The sequence below is a fragment of the Mastigoproctus giganteus genome, chromosome 3, assembly GCF_048544385.1.
Source record: "Mastigoproctus giganteus isolate SK-2022 chromosome 3, ASM4854438v1, whole genome shotgun sequence".
Lineage (NCBI taxonomy): Eukaryota > Metazoa > Arthropoda > Arachnida > Uropygi > Thelyphonidae > Mastigoproctus > Mastigoproctus giganteus.
The window spans coordinates 142399388-142427095 of NC_143577.1; the positions used below are offsets into that span (position 1 = coordinate 142399388).

General features: G+C 39.2%; 1 protein-coding gene across 1 annotated transcript in view; it reads right to left on the bottom strand.

The window, feature by feature from the left end:
- Positions 1-27708, bottom strand: part of Mgat1 (alpha-1,3-mannosyl-glycoprotein 2-beta-N-acetylglucosaminyltransferase) — a 305503-nt gene that overhangs the window by 114200 nt on the left and 163595 nt on the right. Inside the window, exon 7 of the mRNA XM_090370685.1 lies at positions 20557-20691. Within this exon, the coding sequence (XP_090226811.1) occupies positions 20557-20691 (135 nt within the window). The remainder of the gene's footprint in view (positions 1-20556; positions 20692-27708) is intronic.

Here is a 27708-nt window from a genome sequence, read left to right on the forward strand (position 1 = left end):
GAACTGTTTGTCTTTGAAAAGTTGCTTTATTTGTGGACCAATGAAAACACCTGCCTTAATCTTCTCTGTACTAAGACTTGGGAATTTCTCCTGCAAGTATATGAATGCAGGACCATTCACTTCCAAAGCCTTCACAAAAATTTTCACGAGCCCTAGTTTGACGGAAGCAAATGGTGGAAGCAAAACTTTATTTGGATCTACCAGAGGTTCAAATACTACGTTCTTCATTGAAGCCAACCATTCTTATTGTAGTGCAGAGAAAGCAGTAATACTTAGCGTAACCCTTTTGTAGTTCTAATAAAATGATAATTACCTTAAAATCACCACATATCTACCACTCATACTTCTGATAGTGTACACCTAATAGGATGTTCTCCACATTTGCATATGTTTCTTTTTTGTGGACGGCATATGCAAGATGTATCGAAGGCAGCATATTTCCATTTTGTAATAACAACGCAGCCTTAAGGCTAACCTTGGAAGTATCTATAAATAGCCGCCATTCTTTGGGAATGTGCCTCATGTTCATTGCTGCCATTAGACCAACATCCTTACAAACAGTTAGTTCACTTTCTGTTTGATAGAATTTATCATAGTCTTTATTTCAAGTATGAAATGTTATCACTTTCACAGAATGATCTAGATTCCAGGAGATTCCACTGTTGTAACTTTGAGGACAAAAAGCTCTGCCTTATTCTTCGGCAGTTCGAGATCCTTGATGAGGTCTTAATGACCGCTCACTTTCTGTGATCTTATGTGGTTCAGAAGGATAAAGGTTTGGACAAAATGGTGGATGACTTGATGTAGACAGTTGCTGTACTTCTTCGTGCATATCAAATTAATGTTCATCAGTGTCTTCATCAGAGTGTACAGAAAAACAGTTGGGTGGTTCAGGAATAGGTAGTACTTCACTGCGAGGCACTTTTCTTCATTGTCATCCCTTTTTTAATAAGAGGCAGGCACCATACAGAAGTAACAATCTGTGACATGATTCATTGGCTTCCTCCATATCATGGGCACTGAAAAATGCATAAAACGCCCCTTTCGATTTGCCCACTTGTTGAGTTTTGATGTGTATGGAGCCCAGTTCTTGTTCTGGGTACATACTTTGTACCCAAAGTACAAGAAGTAGGCCATTTTTATGGCTTAAGTTAAGGGATGCTTTCTTGAAACTAATGTGACTTCTTTACATATGTAACAGAAGTCATCCAGACTGTTCACACAATTACAGGGCATATTAATCTTACACGACACAAATACTGTGCAAAAAAAGTAGGAATCTCACAAAGAACCATTAACTGAGAACAAATCGCCCAGTATCTAGCTGTATTCGAGGATTACTGCAACAGAACTGAAGACTCATTTGAGGTGACAATAACTTATGTGATACAGAGCAAGCCAACAGTAGCCAATCGCGTGATAAGAGCACAGTGGTAATGAAACTGTGGTGTTGCCATGCGTTTTGCCAAGAGCAGTAGTTGATAATGTAGAGTAACTCACTAATATGAGACTCCAACTATAATTCGAAAACAAGAGCTAATTGACAAAGTTAATGTGATTTTCGTGTTCAGCAGCATAAAATCAGCCAAGATTGGGTATTTTCGTTTTCGTAATTATGTGTTGACCAGTGTTATAAGAATTATTAAGAAAGTGAAGAAAAGTATCAAAGAATACTATACTTATGTTATGACTAGATGGAAAGGAAAAAATCATATTGGTCCATTAGATATGGAGGTCATAACTATAAATTATCATGTTCAGGTTGCTGAAAAACTGAATAAATATCATTCCATCTAAATCCTCATATTAAAAAGCTTTTGTATATGGCGATACCAGAAGTCTACCAAATTCTAACTAGTATTAAACAATATGATAACTAAGAAGAAAATGGAAAAGAAATTATTGAAGCAAAAGGTATAATGCAACTGTGGAGAGTGAATTTATTCCATTATATTACATGCATCAGCAAAAATAGTAGGCAAAACTACAGCCATTATTATGTTCTGGGTCCCTGCAGATTAGAGATTTGCAATTGTCTCTCATAATCACAAAGGGAGATCAAAGAGTGAAGTGTGTAATTACAGATCTATAAGTTTGAAAGCTGTTCCAAGGAAAATAATGGAGTCAATGGTTAAAGAAATAATGTAGGACCATCATGACAAGAATGCAATTATATGGAAATTGCAGCATTGATATGGGCAGATAAGAAATTAGATGCAGAAAATAATTTTGACATCATATCCTTAAATTTTAGTAAAGTTTTTAATACTGTTTCAACTGAATGACTGCTGAAAAACTGGAGCAGTATGGCACTGAGGGTAAGTTATTTCTGCAGATAAAGGGATGGCTGAGTGGCAGAAGACAGAGAATGGTTATTAACAGCTATTGACTTTCATGACTATTATTAGTGGAGTCTATTGGGGTTTGGCGGCACCTCCGTAGCCAGCCAGGTGGGCAGGAGCAGCAGTGCGAAGCACACGCTTCTTGATTAGACTGGGGTTCAAGCCCATGACCACCAAATAAGGAGGATGCAGAAAGGTCAGGGAATGACCACTGCATATCCTCGGAGCAATATGGCCTAGTCCTTGAGGTTGTCACAGACATTCTCTCAGATATGCCAGACAAGCTATTCTTGCTACCTGGGAGTCTAAAACGCTGATGGAACTGATATTCGGGTGACACTCAAGTCAAAGTGGACCCAATTTCGGCGAAGTCCGGACGGTCTACGACAGCCAAATCCTCTGCTTGCACCTTCACGATGGTGGGACTGTTAGTAATCCTGGGTATAACCTCCATGCACAAGTACATGGCGGGTGACCACCCAGGTTATGTTATGTTATGTTATTTTGGTTTTTTAGGAGCATTAGCAACTAAGGCCATATTGCTCCGGGATATGCGGTGGTCATTCCCTGACCTTTTCCGCATCCTCCGTATTTGGTGGTGACGGGCTCGAACCCCGGTCTAATCAAGAAGCGTGTGCTACGCACTGCTGCTCCTTCCCACCTGGCTACGGAGGCGCCGACCACCCAGGTGTGAACCAACGTAAGCAGGGGTCGAGGTGTGGCGCCCACACCACATGGAGGAACGCTGCCCCTCTATGTTACCAGGCAGTACTAGGTGGTAGATGACTCTCATCAACCAGTGAAATACCACCACTTTGCTTATTGGAGGCTTGAAGTGGTGGAACCCATGTTTAGTCTCTAGAGCTAAGTTCCGGCCAACCCTTCCCTATCTCTTCCATCATGCAGTATGATTGATGATTTTTGAGGTTATGATGAATGTCGTGGCGAGATCCAATATTCCTTACATATCGAGGGTACAGCTCTAAAACGGTGTTCGCAGGCTGGCCGCTAGTTAGTACACCGGACTGAACCTATTGGTAACTCTCTAGGAAGCTTCCGGATCAGCTAGTGTATAATCTTGCTACCTCTACTCTGCCAGATAGTGACTGGAGGGAGTTCGAGTAGTGTGTATTCGGGGAGCATTGTCGAGGCCACGTTATGTCAAGGATCTGGGTATATTCTTACCACATGTACGCCATATCCAAAAATTTCATTACTTCATACAGCATGTCCCACCCACTTTTTCTTACTATTGAATACACCATGAATTGTCAAAATAATAGAGCAAGCTTATCTGCGAAAAGATCTAAACCTCCCAAGGACTTCCTAATTCATTTCACAAATATACGTGGTCTCAATTCTAATCTCAACGATGTCCATTTCCACTTGCAGTCTTCCAAACCCCATGTACTTTTTCTGACTGAATCTCAGTTATCAGTTGATTCAACTACTGCTTATCTCAGATGTCCAAATTATTTGCTGTATGATTCCTTTCGCCTCAAAGGTGGTACTTGTGCATATGTCCGTTCTGATATTCCCTGTCAGAGACTTGGCAATTTGGAATCTCCTCTCTTTGATCTTCTCTGGCTTAAAATCTCTCTACCTCATTGTGTAAAATTCATCTGTTGTCTCTACCGTTCTCCCAACTCCACTAATCACTTGGAGCTCTTTGACTTCCTCTCTTTGCAACTTGACTTTCTCCAGTCCAACTTTCCTAACAGTGAGGTAATTTTCCTTGGTGATTTTAACGTTCACAACTCCAGCTGGCTTCCGTTTTCTAGTCACACCGACCCAGCAGGTCGAGATGCTGAGGCTTTTGCAATTACTAATGACCTAGCACAGATTGTTCATTTACCTACAAGAATACCGGACAATCCTAATCATACAGCCAATACGCTTGATCTTTTTCTCACAAACAACCCTTCTAAGTACAAGGTTGAAGTGAGAGGTCCTTTAGGCATTTCAGATCACAACTTGGTGATTGTCTCTTCTCCAATGGAACCTTTATCTCATGCCTATTCCCAACCTCGTATTGTTTGGCATTACAAGAATGCAAAATGGGATGACCTGCGAGACTTCTTTTCTTCTTTTCCTTGGTCTGATTACTGTTTCAAAACTTCTGATGTCAACGTTTGCTCAGATCGTATCAGTGAAATTATTCTTGCAGGAATGGAATCCTTTATCCCACACTCCACTTTAAAATCTTGTCCTTTATCTAAACCTTGGTTTTCCAATAAATGTGCTAAGGCTGTCCAAGAGAAGAACGTTGCATATCGTAATTGGCTTGTTTCTAATTCTTCAGTTTCATTTTCTGCCTACACCAAAGCTCGCAACAATTGTAAAGCAGTTATTAATCAGTCCAAACTAGAGTTTGAACAGGCTAAGAGTAGAAAACTTGCTTCTTGCCCTAATGGTAGCCGAGCATTCTGGTCTCTTGCCAAAGCTATTTGCCGCAACTTTTGCCCATCTCTGCTCCCACCTCTGTCCAAACCAGATGGTTCTGTTGTCACTTCAGCCACGGATAAAGCTGACCTGCTAGCATCCCATTTTTCTTCGAGCTCATGTATTAATGATCTTGGTAAAACACCTCCCACCATTCCTAACACGCTCCATTCAATGCCTCCTGTGGTCTTCCATCAAAAGGATATCAGAAGGATTTTGATGAATCTTGATGCTAAGAAAGCTCCAGGTCCTGATGGTATTTCTCCACTTGTTCTCAAAACCTGTTCTCCTGAACTTACTCCTATTCTTTGCCGCCTTTAAGGGGTGGTTGAGGGGGAGAAGACAGAGAGTGGTAATCAATGGACACTGCTCATCGTGGACTGATGTTATTAGTGGAGTCCCTGAGGGCTCAGTGTTGGGTCCATTATTGTTTTCTGTATTTATAAATGATATTGATGATGGTATATCGGGCTTAATGTCCAAGTTTGCAGACGATACAAAGGTTGGCAGGGTTGTCAAGGACACTACTGACACTATGCTGCTGCAACAGGATCTGGAAAGGTTGGGCAGATGGGCTGAGAGGTGGCAAATGAAGTTTAACATTGACAAATGTAAAGTACTACACATGGGAAACAGCAACCCCAGAGCAACGTATCAACTCTGTGGAACTACACTGACAGTGGTAGAGAATGAAAGGGACTTGGGGGTGGTTGTGCAGGCAGATATGAAGTTCTCTGAGCAGTGCAGACGGGCTCCAAGAGTAGCTCATGGAGTATTGTCAATGATACACAGGAACTTTTCCAGCAGGGATAAGGAGGTGATTATTCCATTGTATAAGGCGATGGTCAGGCCACACCTAGAGTACTGTATACAGGTCTGGAGGCCTCATTTCAAGAAGGATGTAGAGCTGCTGGAACGAGTACAGAGAAGGGCAACAAGATTAGTGAATGGAACAAAGGGGTGCTCTTACGAAGAAAGGCTTAAGTTTTGCAAATTACAGTGTCTGGAGACTAGGCACCAGCGAGGTGATCTGATAGAGGTGTATAAAGCCTTGAATGGTTTAAGCATGCTCAATGCTGATGGGATTCTTCCTCTAGCTCAGAAAAATTACCTGAGAGGGCATAAATTCAAATTGAGGAAAGACAGATGTAGGATAGACGTGCGGAAATTTGCCTTTAGCTAGCGGGTGGTTGGTTGGTGGAACAGACTTCCATCCCTTGTGGTGGAGGTTGATAGCCTAAATAAGTTTAAGGCTCAGCTGGACAGGTATTTTGAACGAACAGAGGGGTGAAGTGGAAGTGGTTTTTTTTTTTTTTTTTTTTTTTGGCTGATGCTGCATAAGCTTGCTTTCTTGCATCAAATGCCTCTACTAATGCTAATGCCTTTTTTCACTTTCTTATTCCAAAGGTGTTTTTCCTTCTGCTTGGAAATTTGCTCATATCCAGCCAGTTCCTAAAAAGGGTGACAAATCCCTCCCATCCAATTATCGTCCCATTGCAATGACTTCTACTCTTTCTAAAGTAATGGAGAAATCAATTAACCGCCAACTCTTAAACTACCTAGAAACCTTCCGTCTGATCAACGATCGCCAGTATGGATTCCGTCAGTGTCGATCCACTGGTGATATTCTGGCCTATTTTACCCATTTATGGACTAATTCAATGGAAAGGTTCGGTGAAACACAAGTAGTTGCTCTTGACATCTCAAAGGCTTTTGATCGTGTTTGGCATAAAGGTCTTCTAAACAAGCTTCCATCTTATGGTTTGCCAACTGTTTTTAGTAATTGGTTATCCAGTTTTCTCTCTGATCGCTCACTGAGGGTGATGGTAGATGGCTCTCTGTCTTCTAACTTCTCCACTAATGCCGGTGTGCCCCAAGGTTCAGTTCTTTCCACCACTCTTTTCCTCTTGTATATCAATGACCTTCTTCCATTGACTGGAAATCCTATCCATAGTTTTGCCAATGATAGCACATTGCATTCAACTTTCCATTTTGAGAAACCTTGTCCAGCTCAATCAGCTTCAAGTTCTCGAAAATCTGCTGCCAATTCCTTAAATGCCGATCTTCAGGTAATTCTCCAGTGGGGCAAAGACAACTTAGTTGATTTCAACCCTTCTAAAACTCAATCTTGTCTTATATCTCGCAAAAAGGATTCTTCTGCTCCTATGCTTATCTTTAGTGACACTCCGATTTCTAGGCAAAATGATATATCTCTTTTGGGGATTACCCTGATTTCTAATCTCTCTTGGCACAAGCACATTACAAATATTGCTTCCTCTGCATCTAAAAAACTTGGTTTTCTCTTTCGCTCTCGGCGTTACTTTTCTCCCAAACAGCTGCTCACTCTGTATAAATCGCAAATCCGCCCTGCCATGGAATATTGTTCCCACATCTGGGGTGGTGCCCCCAAAACCTCTCTCAGGCTTCTTGATTCCATTCAGAAGAGGCAGTTAGGTTAATTAATGATTCATCTCTAACAGAGTCTCTCCACTCGCTTTCTCATAGACGCACTGTTTCTGCTGCATGCCTCTTCTACAGATACTTCCATGGGCACTGTTCTTCTGAATTGGCTTCTATAATTCCCGCTCTCTCTTTCAAAACAGTCCGAACACGTGCCGCCACCAGCCAACATCCATTTACTGTCCAACTTCAAACCCACAGAACCAACTTTTCATCTTCCTCATTTATTCATTCAACTGCCGTTTTCTGGAACAACCTTCCTTCATACGTATTTCCTGAAAATTACAATCTACAGAAGTTCAAGTCCAATATCAACAAATATCTTCTTTCGTCTTCTCAACCTCCAACCCAAGCACGGTACTAAGTACTATAGGTTATAATACCTCTCGTGTTTGGGGTTCTCATAAAAAAAAAAAAAAAAAGTTGTTAATGCTCCTAAAAACCAAATAACAACAACAACAAGGCTTGGCATTAGGACCCTTACTGTTTTTAATATTCATTAATGAAAGTGATGTGGGCATACCAAGTTTAGAGTTTGGAGATAATACATTTATAATTAATAAATGTAACCAGGGTATAATTTTTTCATGAAGATCCAGATAAATGAAGCATATGGGCTGAAACATTGCAACTGCAGTTTAACACTAATTAAACCAAATAAAATACTACTTGGGTAAGATACCACATGAAATTCTCTGAGCAGTGCAGATGGGCTGCTAAGACAGCCCATGGGTATTCTGTCAATAACATACAGGTATTTTACCAGCAAGAAGATGATTATTCTATACAAGGAAATGATTAAGCAGAAACTTGAGTACTGCAGGTTTGCAAGTCCCATTTTAAGAAGGATTCAGATCTATGGATAAAGGCATAAAAGGGTACTGTTACCAAGAAAGACTGTTCTGTAAATTGTGGAATCTGGAAAACAAGACACCTGGTTTTCTCAGTCTATTTAATGCTGTCAATGGATTGAGTAAACTAAATGCCGATGACACCTTTATTCTTTGTCACACACAAGGGGTTATACATTCAAATTGGAAAGTGATAGTTATACAAATAAAATATTTGTATAATAAAAATTAACGCAACATATTCCATCACGTTTGGTTTGGCTTGGATTTTATTGGCGCATCAGCAACTAAGGCTATAATGCGCCAAGACCAGGTAATATATAAAAATTTAACCTCATGCCATCACAGTTGCGAAGTTATTCCCACAATATGTAGTTAAATTTATGGGTTAACTATGGTGTATCTACACCGATATTATTTAGTTAATTACCAAAACCCATAAGGAATTATGCCCTGTGCATTTCGTTTTCTAATACATTATTAACAACACCCTTTGCATCTCTCATATTGTGGAAATTTGCAACTGTGATGGCATGTTGCATTACCAGGGTACCTGCCCGCCCACTGATGAAGCCCACTAGCTTCGAAACGATTGTCTGGGTGGTGGTATCCCCTGAAAATAAATAACAGTAGTCTTCTCTATTACAGAAGCATTATTTATTTGAAGTAGTGCAATACCAGCTATCTCGTTGTTAAGGTACCCACAATATGAGATACAATTAAAACAATGCCCTTTATGCTACATACGTAGTTCAAATTTATGGGTTAACTATGGTGTATCTCATTGATATTTAGTTAATTACCAAAACCCATAAGGAATTATGCCTTGTGCATTTTGTTTTCTAATACAAGATGTTATTTATATATGCACTGATTTACACTTATCACTAATCTGGTTGCCCTTCTTGGGGAGCCTCTCCAGGAGTTCTGTTCTTTTTTTTTTTTTTTTTTTTTTTCATGTGTCTCCAGACCTGAATATACTATTCCAAATGTAGTATAACCACTATCTTGTATATATAGAGAGAACAACATCCTCCTCCTCCTTATTAGCTAAGCCCCTATAAATTATGGGTAGTACATACACTCTGTGCTTTCCTAGCCATCTGTTTATACTACATAGAAATTAATGCCATATTAAATCATAACACCAGATTTCTCTTTGCCTTGAGCCACTTTCAACTTGTCTTCGCCTGGCTTAAACATGACTCCAGGATTTCTATTCTCCAGGTGCACTTAAAAGGTGCACCTTGCACTTAAAAGAAACATGGCCTGACTCAAATTATTTACTATTGTTCCCACCTTAAAATCATCAACAAACTTTTATAGATTCCCATGAATATCCATATCAATATCATTTATGAAAATTAAAAATAAGAGAGGACCAAACACTAAGCCCAGAGCGATTCCACTTATTATACTGTCCAACTCTGAAGACTGATCATTTGTAACAACCCTCTATTTTCTATCTTTCCTGTGATCCTTCATAGGATCTTACCAGTAATGTCAACTTCTTCCAGTTTCCATAACAGCCTTCCAAGAGGGACCATATCAAAAGCTTTACTAAAGTCTAGATATATGATGTCAGAATTGTTAATCTGTTTAATGAGCACACAGTAATTTATCAGCCTGTTCAGGCAAGAACTCTGCTTAACAAACCCATGCCAGTATCTACTCAAGATAACATTCTTGTTGAGATGGTCCTGAACTGCAACCTTAACCACAGACTCCATGATATCTGTTACCATACAGCATATTTCTGTAATGTGGTGTCACACAGATATAAGGACTGCATTCCTTATATCTGTGTGATGTGGTGTCACACAGATATAAGGAATGCAGAACTGGAATTTGGGGAGTACAATGTCTACAGAAAGGATAGACAGGATAGGAAGGGAGGAGGGGTTATGCTATTAGTTAAGAAACACATCAAATCCAAGGAAGTGAAGCCAGTCGACATCGCTGGACAGTGCAGTGTCGAGTCAGTTTGGTGTGACATAAGCATTGGGAGATCAAAATTGAGAGTAGGAGTGTGCTATAGGCCTAATGACTCTGATGAGTATAATAAGAAACTGTACAGAGAAATAGAGTGGGCCAGTAAATCAGAGAGTCTTATAATGGGGGATTTTAATTTCCCAGATATTGACTGGAATTTGGGGGCTGGTCACTCACACACTAGCAAGGCTTTTGTGGATTTATTGGATGATTGTTTTCTACATCAGCATGTTCGGGAGGCAACTAGAGGGAGTAATACTCTTGATTTGATTATCAGTAGTGATTCTTCATGCATTAAGAATCTGCAGATAAATGAACCACTAGGTGGCAGTGATCACAGTGTTCTGAAGTGGGAGTTACTCAAAGAGGTAACTACCATTAGGGGTAAAGGGAAGGGGTATTGCTTTCGTAAAGGCGACTACGATGGACTGAGACAGTATTTAAATTCTATACAGTGGGATCAACTGATGATGTTACCAACAGCAAATTCAAAATGGGAAGCATTCAAAGAACTTATCTGGCAAGCTACTAGACTTTACTTACCAACTAAGAAATATTGTTCAAGGTTTAGGCCTAAATGGATGTCAGATGAACTAATGAGGCATATGGCAGAGAAGAACAATGCATGGGATACATACAAATTAACGCGTGACACAGAAGCCTATGATAGATACAAGTTGAGCTGTAACCAAGTTACAAAGGAAGTTAGGCAGGTGAAGGCGGATTACGAGAGATCCTTGGCAAGGGATGCAAAGAAAAACAGCAAAGAGTTCTTTACTTATGTAAACTCTAGAAGGAAGGGGATGAATCAGATTGGTCTACTTGATATCGATGGCTCAACTGTTGATGACCCTGCTCAGGTAGCTAACAAACTAAATGAATATTTTGCATCGTCATTCACACATGAGGAGTTATTCAGCGAGGGGAATGCCAGAGGTGTATTCAACTCTAGCAGTAAGCTAGAGAATCTTGTAATAACTGAGAGTAAAGTGGAGAAGAAATTGTTGAAGATAAACACAAGAAAGGCACCCGGTGTGGATGGGATCTATCCAGTTATATTAAAGGAGGCAGCAAAGGAAGTTGTTGTTGTTGTTGTTGTTTAGCTTAACGACACAAGGGCTACTGAGGCCAAATTGTGTCTGTTTATAGTTTATTTAGTCGAAATATAGCACTGTTGGTGTTAAATTAAATACTCCTATATAGTCCAATACGTTTTAAAAATATTACAAGTTCATTTATGTTTGCTTCATTTCCCAGGATATGAGTTAAATCATGTGAGAGGTTCAACCTAGAGACTGACTGAAAAGTGTTTGACCGTATGGTTGAATATAGGGGACAATCGAAGAGGAAATGCCTAACAGTAAGTTGACTGTCACAGGATGAACACTGGGGTGGATCTTCTCCCAGTAGCAGGAACAGATGAGTATGATGAGTGTGTCCAATTCTGAGTCTTGCCAGTACTACTTCCTCTCGTCTGTTTTGTCGAAAGCCTGAGAGCCACAGCTTTGGTTCTTGCTTTATCTGGTAAAGTTTATTGTTGGTGTTACTTTTCCAGATCTGTGACCAATTGTCATAACTTGCTTTGCGAATAACAGGCTTATAATCAGTGTAAGGAACCTGAAGATGTTCTGGGCCAGCTGGATGAGGATTTTTAGCTGCAAGATCCGCACTTTCATTTCCCGGAATACCAGAATGGCCAGGGATCCAGCAAAAACTGATTGATTGATTAGACACACTGCAGGAAAATAGCTGAGAATGAATGTGTTTCAAGGTAGGATGAGAAGATGAAAAATTCTTCCTTATGGCAGAAACAGCACTGAGCGAGTCAGTGTAAATTATGACAGGTGAGATGGAAAGTTCAATAATTTTACTGAGTGCTAATTTGATGGCATATAATTCGGCTGTGAAGACGCTGCAGACTAATGGTAGTGAAGCTGTAACCGTTAGAGAAGGAAAAACTGCAGCTGCACCAACCGCAGTAGCTGTTTTGGATCCGTCAGTATAGACTTTACAGGCATGGGAGTTCAGAGTAGTGTGAGCTAAGTGCAACTGCCTGATATTAAAGGAAGGTACAGTATTCTTTCCCCACTCCAAAAAATGTGTATCGTGGGAGGAAGAAACGTATGTCCAAGGTGGAACAGGAGCAGTTGTGTTCTGAAAAATATCGCTTAAATTGATATTGCAACTCTGAGAAAGCTCTTTAATCCTTAGTGAAGCAGGTCTGTTTTCATTTGGCTTGCTGTCATATATCAAATCCCACCGAGTATTATAAAGATACTCCCAACTGGGGTGAGATGGAAGACTCTGGATCTTAGCAGCATAGTGGAGCAATAATGATTTCCTACGAAGATGTAATGGAGGATCGTGTGCTTCGATATAGAGACTCTGGATTGGAGAAGTCTTAAAAGCGCCCAACGCAGTCCTGAGAGCACTGTGCTGGACAATATTTAGACGTTGTAAAGTAGTGCTCCTGGCAGAGTCATACACCGGACAACAATAATCTAGCCGTGACCGGATTAAAGTTCTATAAAGGTGCAATAGTGTATACCGATCAGCGCCCCATGACATAGCCGAGACTGATCGCAGTATATTCAGATGCTTTAGACATGTATTTCTTAAATGAGAGATGTGAGCTTGAAAATTCAGCTTGCTATCTAATATCACTCCAAGGAATTTAATGGTACTTACAAGCGGGATTGGAATATTGTTTATTTGTAATTCCGGATCGGGATGGAGAGTTCGTTTCTTGCAAAAGTGGGTGAGAGTGCATTTCTTTTCTGATAGTTTGTAGCCATTCCGTGAAGTCCACGATTGTATTTTGGTAATAGCAAGTTGGAGCTGCCGTTCGATGGTGTTCATACTTTGAGATCGACAAGAAATTGTAAGGTCATCTGCGTACATGTAAGTTTCAACAGTTTTTGGGATGTCTCGTGTTATGCTGCTAACTCGGATTGAAAATAGTGTTGGACTAAGTATCGATCCCTGCGGGACTCCTTCTTCCTGAATGTGAAATGCAGAGAGTACATTTTTATATCGGACCTGAAAAGAACGCAATTGCAGAAAATTTTGAATTATTTTCGGCAAATGGCCCCTAAGCCCCAAGTGGTAAAGGTCCATAATAATCCCATGACGCCATGTAGTGTCAAATGCCTTTTCAAGATCTAGGTTGACCATGACAAGATGTTGTTTCATGACAAAGGCATTGCGGATATGAGATTCGGCTTTGATAAGCACGTCCAGCGTCGATCTATTCTTCCGAAAGCCATACTGATGATCTGGAAGGAGATTTTGTGACTCCAGGATGTAAGTAAGCCTAGTGTGAACCATTCTTTCGAAAACTTTACCCAGGCAGCTCGTGAGAGATATTGGCCTATAGTTTTCAACACAGGAATGATCTTTTCCTGGTTTTGGTAAAGCAATAATGAAAGAATGACGCCAGGAGGAAGGATAGGCATTTTCGGAGAATATCCGATTATAAAAGATTAACATGGTACTCAAATCTTGTTGAATTAAATGTTTCAGCATAACATAATGAACTCCATCTGGGCCTGCAGCACTGTTTGAAGATCTGTTTAACGATTCTTGAAGTTCTATGAATGTAAAGGGTTGGTTGTACGGGAAAGAACGGTTCGTGAAAAAGTTGATTTTATATCGTTCTGCACTAGTTTTGATGTTCTGAAATGTGGACCCATAGGAGGCAGAAGCAGAGATTGTAGCAAATGATTCAGCAAGTGCATTAGCAACTTCTTCAGCTGTAGATAGGTCTTTCCCTTTCCAATGAAGTATTGGAGAGGGCATACGAACGAATTTCCCATTTAGTGCCTGTATTTTTTTCCAAATGAGGCGTGTGTCGGTGTCTTTTGTGATTGTTGAGGCAAAAGCGATCCACGAGTCTCGTTTCGCTTTCCGTCTAATCTGCCTTGCTTTTGCTTTAAACCTTTTATAAGCAATGAGGTTATTAGTGGTGGGATTCTTACGGAAATTATTCCAAGCTCGGTTTTTTTCCTGTTTGGCAGTGAAGCAATCTGCATTCCACCAGTGATTTCGGTGATTGTGATATGTCTTGGATTTTGGAATGTAAGTATTTGCTGCAGTCAGAATCTGATTGGTGATGTAAGTATTTACATCATCAATAGGTTCTTTTTTAACGTAAGATCTGTCTAGAAGTATTTGAGCAGAATAGCCATCCCAGTTCGCCTTTTTAAACTTCCAAGAGGATCGTTTATCAGGATTTGGTGTTACTCCTGTTTGTAAGGAGCAAATGATCGGAAAGTGGTCACTGCTAAAAGGATCAGTTAATACAGACCATGTCATGATTGGAAAGATGGAAGGTGAGCAAACTGACAAGTCAATTTGAGAAGTAGATCCTGTAGGTAGGTGGATGTAGGTAGGAGATCCAGAGTTTAATAAATTTAGGTCATTATTATATATAAATTCCTCGATCAACTTGCCTCTTCTGTCCATTGTAGCTGATCCCCACAATGGATGGTGGCCATTAAAGTCACCGAAAAGACAAATTGGAGTTGGAAGTTGTGCGATGAGGTTGTCAAGTTCTGATTGGGCCAGTGATAGAGATGGTGGAATGTAAATCGAAACAATGGTAACTGAAATACCAACTGCAATCCGAGCTGCCACAGCTTCTAGGCTGGTTCTTAATTGGATCGGTCTGGACGGTATGTTAGTATTTACAAGAATGGCTACTCCTCCACGGGCAGGAGACTCTGGGCTTCTGTCTCGTCTGTATATCATAAAATTTGAGAATTTCGGCGAAACTTGGGGTGACAAGAATGTTTCCTGTAGGCATATACCTATGGGGTTAAACTGAGAGATTAAATCTCTTATGTCATCCGAATGGCTGCTTAGTCCTCTACAATTCCACTGTATGATGTTAGGCATTATTTTGGTTTGGCTGAAGATGATTCATCTGACTGTTTTTTATGTGCAGGGCATTTTTTTCGGTCTTTTTTTGGGAATAATGGACGTCCAGTATCCATAGTGTCATTGGCATGGAGTTCTAGAATAGGGTCTTCATCATTTTGGTGTATATCCACTTCCATAGTGTTGGTTGGTGGATCAGTTTCCTTAGAGTCTTTATTGGGTTTCAATCTTTCTGCATCATTTGAGACTGTCACAGTATCAGTTGGGATACTAATTGGGGTGTTGGTGGCATGGCTGGTTTTTGTTTTAGAATTTTCTTTTCCAGTGGTTGATAAGGTTGTTTTAACCCAATTAGCTAGCGAGACGTTGGGCGGTATTGAGACATCTGTTTGAATTGCAGTTGTATGAAAACTGCGAGTTCGAGAGGCATATGATGGACTTGGCATGGTCAACATTATTTGTCTGCGTGCCTCAGGATATGTGACTTTATGTTCTACTTTGTATTTTTGGATTGTCCTACCTGTTTTCCACATCTCACATGATTTAGAAAAGGCGGGGTGATTGCCTTTGCAGTTGGGGCAAATGGGAATTGCGGCTGGACAATCTGCCTGTGTATGATCTTTTGCTCCACAAATAGGACAGATGGCGTCACCTCTGCATGCCTGCTGTGAATGGCCATATTTTTGGCATTTGAAACAGCGAAGAGGATTTGGGATGTATGGACGAATTCGACAATTTAAATATCCAGCTTTTACTGAGGAAGGCAAATCAGGAGTACTAAAAGTTAAAATGATGGAACGAGTTGGAATGAGATTTCCATCTTTTTTTGTCATAATTCTTTTAGCAGCGATTACCTTTTGATGGCTAAGTTCTTGGACTAATTCCTCCTCAGACACTGTAATTAAGTCCCATTCTGTGATGACTCCTTTAGATGAATTTAAGGTATTGTGAGGAGTGACAGACACTGGTAATCCACCAAATGTAGTTGTTTTTAATAGCCACTCAGAATGTTTGGATGTGGCTGTTTCAACCAGGAGATCTCCTGATTGTAGTCGCTTCACCATTTTTGGTGATCCTGCAATAGATTCTAGATGTCTTTGAATCATAAATGGTGATAACTTGCCCACGGGCTGCGTGGACAGAGAGTGTATCACAAGAAAATTAGGGATGTCTGGACGCTGTGCTTCAGTTCGAAGCCTTTTTGGTTGATTAATATCATGAGAGGATTCATGTCTTGAGCTTGAAGGCTCTAAGGGTGGAAAATTGTTTGAATCCATGATAGCTCCTTTTGGCCCTGGGGGTTTATCTTTACCGCCCAGGTTTCCGGCCCCGCCACGGGGAGGCAGGAGCAGTGCCACGAGGTGACCAAGCGGCTGAGTTAGTAAGTTAGTACTAATAGAAAAAAACAGAAAGGTGGTTTCCCTTTCTGGGCTTCTGCCTACTTCTTGTAGTGCGAGAGAGCTACTATGCAATAGAAATCAAGAAAACGGTTTTTCAAACTAAAATAGAAACTGTTCGCTCAAATGTTCTCTGTAGAAAAACGCTTTGGAAAACGCACTAGAATCGCTTGGCCACGGAACGCTTGGCACCCGGGGCCAGCAAAGGAAGTAAGCAAACCCTTAGCCATAATTATGAGAGCTTCCTTGGACTCAGGGGAGGTACCGAAGGACTGGAGATGTGCAAATGTGACCCCAATTCACAAGGGAGGATCAAAGGCTGACACAAGTAATTATAGACCTGTGAGTTTAACTTCTGTTCCCGGAACATTAATGGAGGCACTGGTTAAAGAAGCACTGCAGGATCATCTAGACAAGACTTCAGTTATAGCTCGGACACAGCATGGTTTTGTTAAGAGGAAGTCTTGCCTGACCAATTTGATTGGATACTATGATGCAGTCACAAAAGAACTGGATGCAGGGAATAACTTTGATATTATATACTTGGATCTTAGAAAGGCTTTTGATAATGTTGCACATGGACTGCACAAATTGGAGCAGTGTGGCATTGGAGGCAAATTGCTGCTATGGATAAAGGGGTGGTTGAGGGGGAGAAGACAGAGAGTGGTAATCAATGGACACTGCTCATCGTGGACTAATGTTATTAGTGGAGTCCCTCAGGGTTCAGTATTGGGTCCTTTATTGTTTTCTGTATTTATAAATGATATTGATGATGGTATATCAAGCTTAATGTCCAAGTTTGCAGATGATACTAAGGTTGGCAGGGTTGTCAAGGACACTACTGACACTATGTTGCTGCAACAGGATCTGGAAAGGTTGAGCAGATGGGCTGAGAGGTGGCAAATAAAGTTTAACATTGACAAATGTAAAGTACTACATATGGGAAACAGCAACCCCAGAGCAGCGTATCAACTCTGTGGTACTACACTGACAGTGGTAGAGAATGAAAGGGACCTGGGGGTGGTTGTGCAGGCAGATATGAAGTTCTCTGAGCAGTGCAGATGGGCTGCAAGAGTAGCTCATGGTGTATTGTCAATGATATATAGGAATTTTTCTAGCAGGGATAAGGAGGTGATTATTCCCTTGTATAAGGTAATGGTCAGGCCACACCTAGAGTACTGTATACAGGCCTGGAGGCCTCATTTCAAGAAGGATGTAGAACTGCTGGAACGAGTACAGAGAAGGGCAACAAGATTAGTGAATGGAACAAAGGGGTGCTCTTACGAAGAAAGGCTTAAGTTTTGCAAATTACAGTGTCTGGAGACTAGGCACCAGCGAGGTGATCTGATAGAGGTGTATAAAGCCTTGAATGGTTTGAGCATGCTCAATGCTGATGGGATTCTTCCTCTTGCTCAGAATAATCACCTGAGAGGGCATAAATTCAAATTGAGGAAAGACAGATGTAAGATAGATGTGCGGAAATTTGCCTTTAGCCAGCGGGTGGTTGGTAGGTGAAACAGACTTCCATCCCTTATCGTGGAAGTTGATAGCCTAAATAAGTTTAAGGCTCAGCTGGACAGGTATTTTGAACGAACAGAGGGGCGAAGTGGACGTGGTTATTTTTTATTTATTTATTTTACTTTATTTATTATTTATTTTTTTTTGGGTGATGCTGCATAAGCTTGCTTTCTTGCATCAAATGCCTCTACTAATGCTAATGCATTCCAGTCTATAATAGGTAGGCTGAAGTTGCCCATAATGAAACAGTTGTACAGTAGCCCCCCTCATTTGTGGTTTCAGTTACCCGCAATCAGCCGCAGTCCGAAAATATAAAATGGAAAATTCCATAATAAACAATTCATAAGTTTTAAATTGTGCACCGTTCTGAATAGCATAATGAAATCTCATGCCATATTCACGCTGTATATGCTACCCACCCATTAGTCACTTAGTAGCCGTCGTGATTATCAGATTGACTGTTGCAGTATCGCAGTACTTGTGTTCAAGTAACCCTTATTTTACTTCATAATGGCCACAAAGCGGAGGAGTAAAGCGATGCTGGCAATTTGGATATGCCAAAGAGAAGCCATAAAATGTTTCCTTTAAGTGAAAAGGTGAAAGTTCAGGACATAAGGGGAAATAAGGGGGGAAAAATCGTATGCTGAGGTTGCTAAGATCTACAGTAAGAATTAATCTTCTATTTGCGAAATTGTGAAGAAGGAAAAAGAAATTTGTGCTAGTTTTGCTGTTGCACCTCAAACTGCAAAAGTTATGGCCACAGTGCACGATAAGTGCTTAGTTAAGATGGAAAAGGCATTAAATTTATGGATGGAAGACATGAACAGAAAATGTGTTCTGATTGATGGCAACGTGTTGCACCAGAAAGCATTGAGCCTATACGAAGACTTCAGTAAGGGATCCCCTGAAATGAGTGACACCAAGCCATTTACTGCAAGTAAGGAATGGTTACAAAGATTCAGGAATAGGTTTGGACTGAAAAATCATTCATGCAGCAAGGCAAGTTGGTGGAGAAGGATTTGCAGACATGCTTGATGAAGAAGTGAAAGAACATATTGAAGCCATCGAGAAGTGTTAACAAATGAGGAACTGGAAGAACTTGAGTCATCTACAGAGGAGGAGGAAGATGAAGAAGAAACTGAAGCAGAACCAGCAATGTGGACATTACCGAAATTTGCCAAAGTGTTTCGAGTTGCCCAGACATTAAAGGACAAAATTACGGAATATGATCCTCGGATAGAACACAGCGTTAGTCACCCGTTTGATCCCCAAAGCATTACGTCCTCTGCAGCAACACTTTGATGAGTTAAAAAGACAAAAACAACAACTTCCGATTAAAATGTTCTTCCAAAAGGTTTCGGCAATAAAACCTTCAACTATCGAGGATCCCCAACCATCGACATCGTCATGGTTCAATGATCCAGGATCACCTGAAGCAGATGATCCTCCTCCTGATGTACCGTCAGAAGGTCAATAGTAGCCTAATGCTACATCATTCATCTCATCACGTAGGCATTGTATCATCATCACAAGAAGGGTGAGTACAGTACAATAAGATATTTTGAGAGAGAGAGAAAGAGAGAGACCACATTCACATAACTTTTATTACAGGATATTGTTATAATTGTTTTATTTTATTATTAGTTATTGTTGTTCTCTTACTGTGCCTAATTTAAAAATTAAACTTTATCATAGGTATGTATAGGAAAAAGCATAGCATATATAGGGTTCGGTACTATCCGTGGTTTCAGGCACCCACTAGGGGTCTTGGAACATACCCCCCAGATAAGGGGGGACTACTGTACTTGGTAACTCATTCAAATTGCCTAAAGTGATTTCTGTCACACTTCTCACAGTTATTTGGCCTACAACATATCCCTACTATCATATTCCCTTTATTGTAAGTCATTAAACACCACCACACTAACTTAATATCCCTGTTATCTTGATCTGACTCAGAGAACAATATTTCTATCTTAAGGGAGTTTTTAATCAGAATCTTCACTTCCCCATCCCTTTGTCCCTCCTTATCTGTCCCGAATATACAACATTCACCAAAATAAAATTAATCTTGTTTCTCAAGTGTAAGCTTCCAACTGCATCAGCAGGCTTGATCAAAAAGCTTAAATTCAGCTAATTTGTTGGAAATACTCCAGGTGTTACTGTACAGACAAATTAAGTTTTGTACTTTATTTTTGACAAACTAATATGCTCATAGTTAAGTATTTTTTAATGTGGTCTTACTGTTGAAATTTTCTTCTATTATGGGTTTCCCTCTCAGTGTACATTTCAACAGAAATAATGAGTAAATGATTTTATCTGGGTTTTTGATGGACTACATGGCAGGGTATACTTTTTTATTTCACAAATAAGCACTTTTTTTTGGTGATGGTATCATCCTAATAAGTGTTTTGCCATTTTAATATTTGGCACAATATTATATTGTGCCAAAATATTATACATCAATTATATGACACCACCAATATCATTAAATCATGTGTATTTTGCTTTCTACTGAGAGCAGCACTGATCCTGACTTTCCTGACCACAAATAAATGGGGAGAGATTTTGTTTGAGATTAAAAATGGTGAGCTTTACTAGATACAGTATATATGAATTCAAATAAACCAAACTATATTACAAATCATAACAAACAGTTATCTAATTTATTTTTACCTGGATCATTTGCTACTAAATTATCCTTTCCGTTATCATTCCAAGCTGATACACACCATAATGTTGGATCACTTTTCAAAATAGGATAAAGGGCAAGAAAATACTCAAAAAAGTCAGGAGCAATATCCAGATCATCTGGAAAACAAACCATCTGCCAATTATATTTTAGAGATCCATTTAAAAATACAGCATGAAATCTAGGAGTGACTATATTAATATGTGTTAGTAGTAAATCAACATGACTACATTAGTATGTAGCAAAAAATTAACTTCAAGGAACCAACATTTTTAATTGCAGTTAACCTGGCAGCAGTGACACATGGTTTTATAGTCCTACTAGAAAAATATCTGTAACATACACACCAGTTTTAGATTAGCAGCTCTTCTTTCATCTAGCTTCCTAAATATATACAGTTTTACTCAAAAGTAGTTTTAAGTAGAGTTAAGCAAAACTGGAAGAATGGAGTAATGAATGTGCAAGCATATTAGTTTAAATTTTAATGGTTTCACTAAACCTGATAATGAAAATTTTTGATTTTTTGAAAATAAGTGTAAAAAGTGCATCTTTAAATTGAAGATGTTTCATTAAAAAATGAATAATAAAAAAATATGAGGGCTTGTTGGACCCTGAAATGTAATATTTGTCATAATTCAGAGATGCTACCTTTGCCACCTCTAACAACCTTAGCCTAATTCAAGAAATGCCATAAACATTTCAGTATGTCATATCCCATATCAGTAAAAAGAACTGTCCTCAAAATTAATTGGTGGTAAAGTGTTTTATACAAATAACTGATATAGGAATGAGTATCAGTCATAGATCCAAATTTAAAACAACAGCTCTATCTACTAGTCAACATAGCAATATAAATATATATTTAACATCCATGCTTTTTTACTCAATATTAACTCCGTTCATTCAGTATTCCATAGCTGCCAACTTTCAATAAGCTGGAGTTAATTTACGCAACTGATGTGTTCTTGAAATTTGAAATTAAAATTAAAAAACACAAATTATGAACCATTCTCGTATAAAAAAATAATGTAAAGGGAGTGGGGGGGGTGTTACATGCAAGTGCCAAACTGCACAACTATTAAATGATTTGAAGCTTTGTCACGTGAATTTTGCATGAAGTAGTAACAAAATTATTTATACAGTAAATGTTTTTAAATGCACATTGATACAGCAGTGAATACAAATTTATTAATATGGGCTTCATAGCTGCAATAGGGTAGCTCTGCTAACTTTCACTCCATGGTTGAGGTTTTAATGTCATTGTAGTCTACTAAATGGCAGTGGTATCTCCATGTTTAATGCAATTTCTATCCATGTATACTTGTTTATTCTTTGTAAAATGTTTAGCTTATATATCCAAATCACTTCCTCCTGGAAAAAAAAAATAAATAAAATACTGGGAATATCCAATTACCTGAGGATGGTTAATTTTCCATAAGTATAATTTTCTTAAACTCTACTGGGGATCATAATCATATGTGGTTAAAGTGTTATTTAATTTCCTCTCAAAATATTCTTCACCACTTCAGCAAATCACTGTCTTACATAATAATACTTTCAAAACATGTTTACTAAAAGGAATATTTTAAAAAAAGATTATCAGAATTTGAATCAATAACAGTTCACTGTATTGTTGGTAACAGGAACTTTACTAGATTAAAAATATTTCCATATACATAAAATCTTTAAATTCTTTTCAAGATTTTTACTTATTAAATTCCAAATAACCAACAATGCAATGAATTGTTAACAATCAAATCAGTACTTTGTTACTGTAGTGATGAAAACATGAAGTATATTAATAGAAGCAAGAGCTAATAATAATAGAAGCAAAAGAGCTGCTTCTATTATTATTATTAGCTCATTATTATATGAGCATACATTGATTCAGGGAAAGTCCCCAGATACTGGAAACTTGAAAATGTCTCTCCTACTCACCAAGGAGGTTCAAACAGCAAAGAGTAATCGCAGACTTCAAAGGTTGACTTTTATGTGGATAAAATGATGAAGACAATATTTAAAGATGTAATGGGCATTCATTTTGACAGAAATGCATTTCTAAGGCTATCACAACATGGATACAAAGTAGAGGTCTTTTCTAATGAAACTCATTAGCTAATATGAGGTAGGCAAAGAGAAATGATAGAAAATAAAATAGATGAGTGGCAGAGACAAAGTGGTTATCAATGACCACTGCTTTTCACGGAGTGATGCTATGAGCAGTGTTTCTCAAGGATCAGTGTTGGTTCCCTTATTATTTATTAATGATACTGATGTAGAAGTATCAAGTTTAATATCTAAGTCAATATAAGACATGGGCAGGTTGAGGTTTAACACTAATAAATGCAAGGGACTGCACTTGACTAACACTAATCCTAGAATGACATACCACGTTTTGTGACATACCTTTTTGTGATACTAAACTTTAGGTAGTGAAGAATAAAAAAGCTTAGGGGTAATTATACAGTTTCACAAAGTTCTTTGAGGAATGCAGGGAATGCTAAGACAGCTACTGTCAATGACATACAGGAATTCTGCTGACAGACAAAAAGGAAGTGATATCACATATAAAGCAATGATTATGGCATATCTTTAATACTGCATATAAGTTTCAAAGCTTCATTTTAGGAAGGATGTAGCTCTGTTGGCATGGAAATAAAGAACAACAAGATCAGTCAAGGACATAAGAATATTAGAAGAGTCTTTGGGCATCATAACAAAATATTGCTTATATTGACTTAAAACAGTATATTAAAATAAACAATGACACAAATTTAGTAATTAAAAATAACTAAATTATAAAATAAATTATCAAGACATAAGAATACTCTTACCTTTCAAAGGTTTGGGTTCTATAGATTGCAACATCTGGAAACTAGGCAATACAGGTGATGTGACCTGATTGATGGGTCTAAGGCTTTAAATAGCATCAGCATATTTGTATTGGTAGTGGCAAATAAAATAATGCAAGAAAGCAAGCTTATACAGCATCAGCTAAAAAAAAAAAAAAAAAAACAGTTCCCGCATCATCACCTGTCCATCCCTTTCTGGTTTTGTAGTTCTTCCTTGAATTTATTCAAGCTACTCACTTCCACAATGGACTGAAGTTTGTTCCAACAATCAACCACTGCCGGCTGAAGAACTTCTGCACATCTATTCTGCAGCTATCCTTCCTCGATTTGAATTTATGTTCTCTAGAGTGTGTAGAATGCTCAATTGGTTCAAAGCCTTAAACACCTCAATCATATTAACTTGCGGGTGCCTGGTCTGTAGACACTGTAATCCACAGAAATCTTGCCTTCCTTGGCAAGAGCACCACTGTGGTCCCCGCACCAATCTTGCACCTATTCTAGCAAATCTAAATCCTTCCTAAAATGAAGCCTCCAAACCTGTATTATGCAGTACTCAAGATATGACCTAACCATTGCCTTATACAATGGAATAATCACATGCTTAACCCTACTAGCAAAATTATTGCATATTATTTGCAAAACCCCAGACTGTTGACACCACTCAGAGAACTTCATATCTGACTGCACAATTACCCCCATGTCTTTTTTATTTTCCACTAACCTGACTGCATTAATCTTGGATTGCTGTTACCCATATGCAGTGTACTGCATTTGTCAATTTCCATTTCTCAATCCATCTCCATAATTTTTCTAGGTCTTGTTTGCAGTAGCATACCTTGATTTCTATCACTAAACACCTTCAAATCTAGACATTAAGTATGACATACCTTCATTAATAAATATAAAAAATAATGAGTCCAACATTGAACCCTAGAGGACTCTACTAATAATATTTCTTCACAAAGAGCAGTGTCTATCATAAACACACACTGTCTTTTCCCATTCAACCATCCTTTTAAATATGAGGGGAAGTTGAAAAGTTTCTAGCATCTCATGGAAGGAATGCTCGAAAGTTGTGAAAACCTTTTCTGGAACATTCCACTAGCTTTTGTATTACCTGCTCAAATAAAATTCTGGTTTTGATTCAAAAAAGTTGACTGCATCCACCACACATTGTGCCACTGTTAAATTTCTGTCCTTTCAAGTCCTTTTTGAGATTTAGAAATAGCAAATAGTCAGATCTAAATTCAATGAGTATGGCAATGGCTGTAATAGCTCAAATCCAGTCATGCAGTGTTGCCTGAGTCACAAATGCTGTAAGCGACAGTGCATTGTCTTGATGAATGATAACTCCTTTCGCCCATTTCCCAAGTCTCTTGTGCTTGAATTCCTTGTGGAAAAATCATCTTAGCAGGGTAGGAAAATACTGGGCATTGATAGTGGCACCTCATTCCAGGAAATCAACCACAATCATTCTTTTTGCGTCCCAGAAGACAGATGCCATGACTTTCCCAGCCAACTTTTGCACTTCAAACCTTTTAGGAAGAGGAAAAGAGGGATTCTTCCACTGTTTAGACTGTTCTTTTGTTTTAGGATTGAAGTGGTGCACCCATATTTCATTCATAGTGTCGCTCTTCATGGAAAATAGACCAAAATAGTCACAGACCATAAACTGAGCTTCCCCCAGCACCTAGTCCATCTTGGCAACAAAATCAAAAAGTTTCAGGTTCCATAATCAGGATAACCAGAAATGAGTGGGGACAGTCTTAAAGGTCTCTACTCTTATACTACAAGGCAGTTTTACTCCCGATTGTGACCTATGCGGTGGGCACCTGGTTTCACAGGGTTGGCCTTGTGAAGATGTATGAAAAATTGGGATTCATTCAATGATCCAGGGTCTGTTGAACAGTCTCCACTCCCATCACCCAGGTTTTGGCCAGGGCACTACCACTAGACTTATATGTGGCCTTCTGAGCACTGACTTTCAGAATATGCAAGAAGATCCCAACAAAGACCCTAGAAATAGAATTCAACTTCAATGCAGACCCCAAGGCAGAGTTAAGTTGATGCTACAATGAGCTGGTTAATATTTGACAGACTCGCTGGGATACTTCAGCATTTGGCGCTATTACTAAAAGATTCATCCCAGATGTCACCTACTCTACCTCTAGATCAGTTTCGAAATGGTTTTCTCCAACACTAGAGACCTCATACTTTTTAACCGGCCACAGATCAATGGACGAAAAACTACACTAACTAGGTCTTCATCCGACGGATCTCTGCAACTGCAGTAATAAAGAAAACTGGTGACACCTACTATTTGAGTGCATCCTCTACGATAGTGACACCATTGACCGGCCACAATGTTTTGGGCGGCACGCCAGCATTCACCAACACCCGACAACAACTATTCTCCCTGTTTGAGTTCAGTTCAGCCTTTGCATTCGTGTGAACAAGTGCACTGAATAATTTTGTGCCAGTTCAACAACACTGCTGCAGAGGTAAGAAAACAGTTATTATCAATAAGTTAATATCAATAAATATTTCTCATTTCTTGTGAAATTCGTAATTTATAATACAAAGTTTTTATTTCTTTAATATTCTAGCCCTGTTATGGAGGAACCTCAAATTAAAAAAATCCCCATTGAGTGATAAAGAAAGTAGCTAAAGTTTCAAGATGCATGGACTGAGAAGTATGGAGTTATTGACAGAAACGGCAAATCACTATGCCTATTGTGCCATGAAACAGTAGTAAACAGAAAGTGGAATGTAAAAAGACATTTTGAAACAAATCATCAGTGCCTTCTTCTCCGGTGAGAACCTGAAACCTTTGGCTGTGGCCCAGGAGTTAAGACTCAATAGCTTGTTGCAGTTGTCTCTCAATAACCCTCATATTGCATGATTGAGAAAATATGCTGAAGTCATCGATGTAGAGTGCACTGTTTTATAGTTGTAGGAAGTTGTTCAGAAATAGAATTTATTTTAATGGCAAAAAACGTAACACTTAAGACAGATCCTTGTGGTACCCCCTCCTCTAGGCAAAAGGGAGGATCCTACACAAACTTGGAAATAACGGCAGGATAAAAATTTTTTAATAAAAACGGGAAGGTGGTGACCTCTTAGACCGAGATTGTAAAGGTCTTTTAAAACACCAAATTTCCAAGTTGTGTCGTAAGCTTTTTCCATGTCAAAGATGGACACCAAGTGTTCTCTTTTTAGGAAAGCATCTCGGATAGACGTTTCCAGTCTAATTAAGTGGTCCAGTGTGGACCTGTTTCTTGGGAAGCCACACTGAAATCGGGAGAGAAGGTCATTCGATTCTAAATACCATAAGAGACGGGCATTGACCATTCTCTCCAATATTTTGCACAGACAGCTAGTCAGAGAAATAGGACGATAGCTTTTCAGAGATTTAGGATCCTTTCCTGGCTTGGGAAAAGCAAGAATAGTTGCTTTGTGCCAGGTATCCAGAAAATGCTCTTCAAGAAAGATTCTGTTGTACAGGAAGAGCAGACGGTCCATGGATCCTGGTGAAAGATGTTTGATCATTTCATAATGGATGTCTGGTCCAACAGCAGTAGCCTTTGTACGGGCAAGTGCTGTTTTCAGCTCGTGGATAGTAAATGGCCCATTATATGGGTGGGAACCCTTCGATGTGGACTTAAGGGCCTGTTTTTCATTGTTGTGCTTTAAGACCAGAAACTCTGGGGAGTAAGATGATGTTGCAGAGATGTTAGAAAATATTTCCCCAAGAGCATTGGCTATTGCAGTAGATTCTGCAATAGTACATCCATTATATTCCAGGACCGATGAGGGGTGTGCTGTGTATTTCTCCTTCATTTTCCGGATTTTTTCCCTGACCACCTTAGCACTGGTAGACTGGGTAATCGATGACGTAAAACAGATCCACGATTCCTTCTGACTCTGATGGCATATGTAATGTGCTTTAGTTCGTGCACGTTTAAAGGCTAATAGATTGACCGTGGTAGGATATCCCCAAGCTTTGTTTTGAGCCTTTTTGGCTGCTGTGCATTTTGGATTCCACCATGGTTTTGGAAACGGAGGAAAATTCCAAACACTACAATTCCAAAAACGTCCGGGTGGACGTTTTTGGAATTGTAGTGTTGCAGCTGCATGGACAATATTTTCTGTTATGTACGTGACTGCATCATTGTTAGGCTCCTGTCAAAATTTGCCAGGTGTTGAAAGGCACTCCGGTCAGCCTGATCAAACTTCCACCGTGGTAACCTATTTTTTTTTTTTTTTTTTAGGAGCATTAGCAAC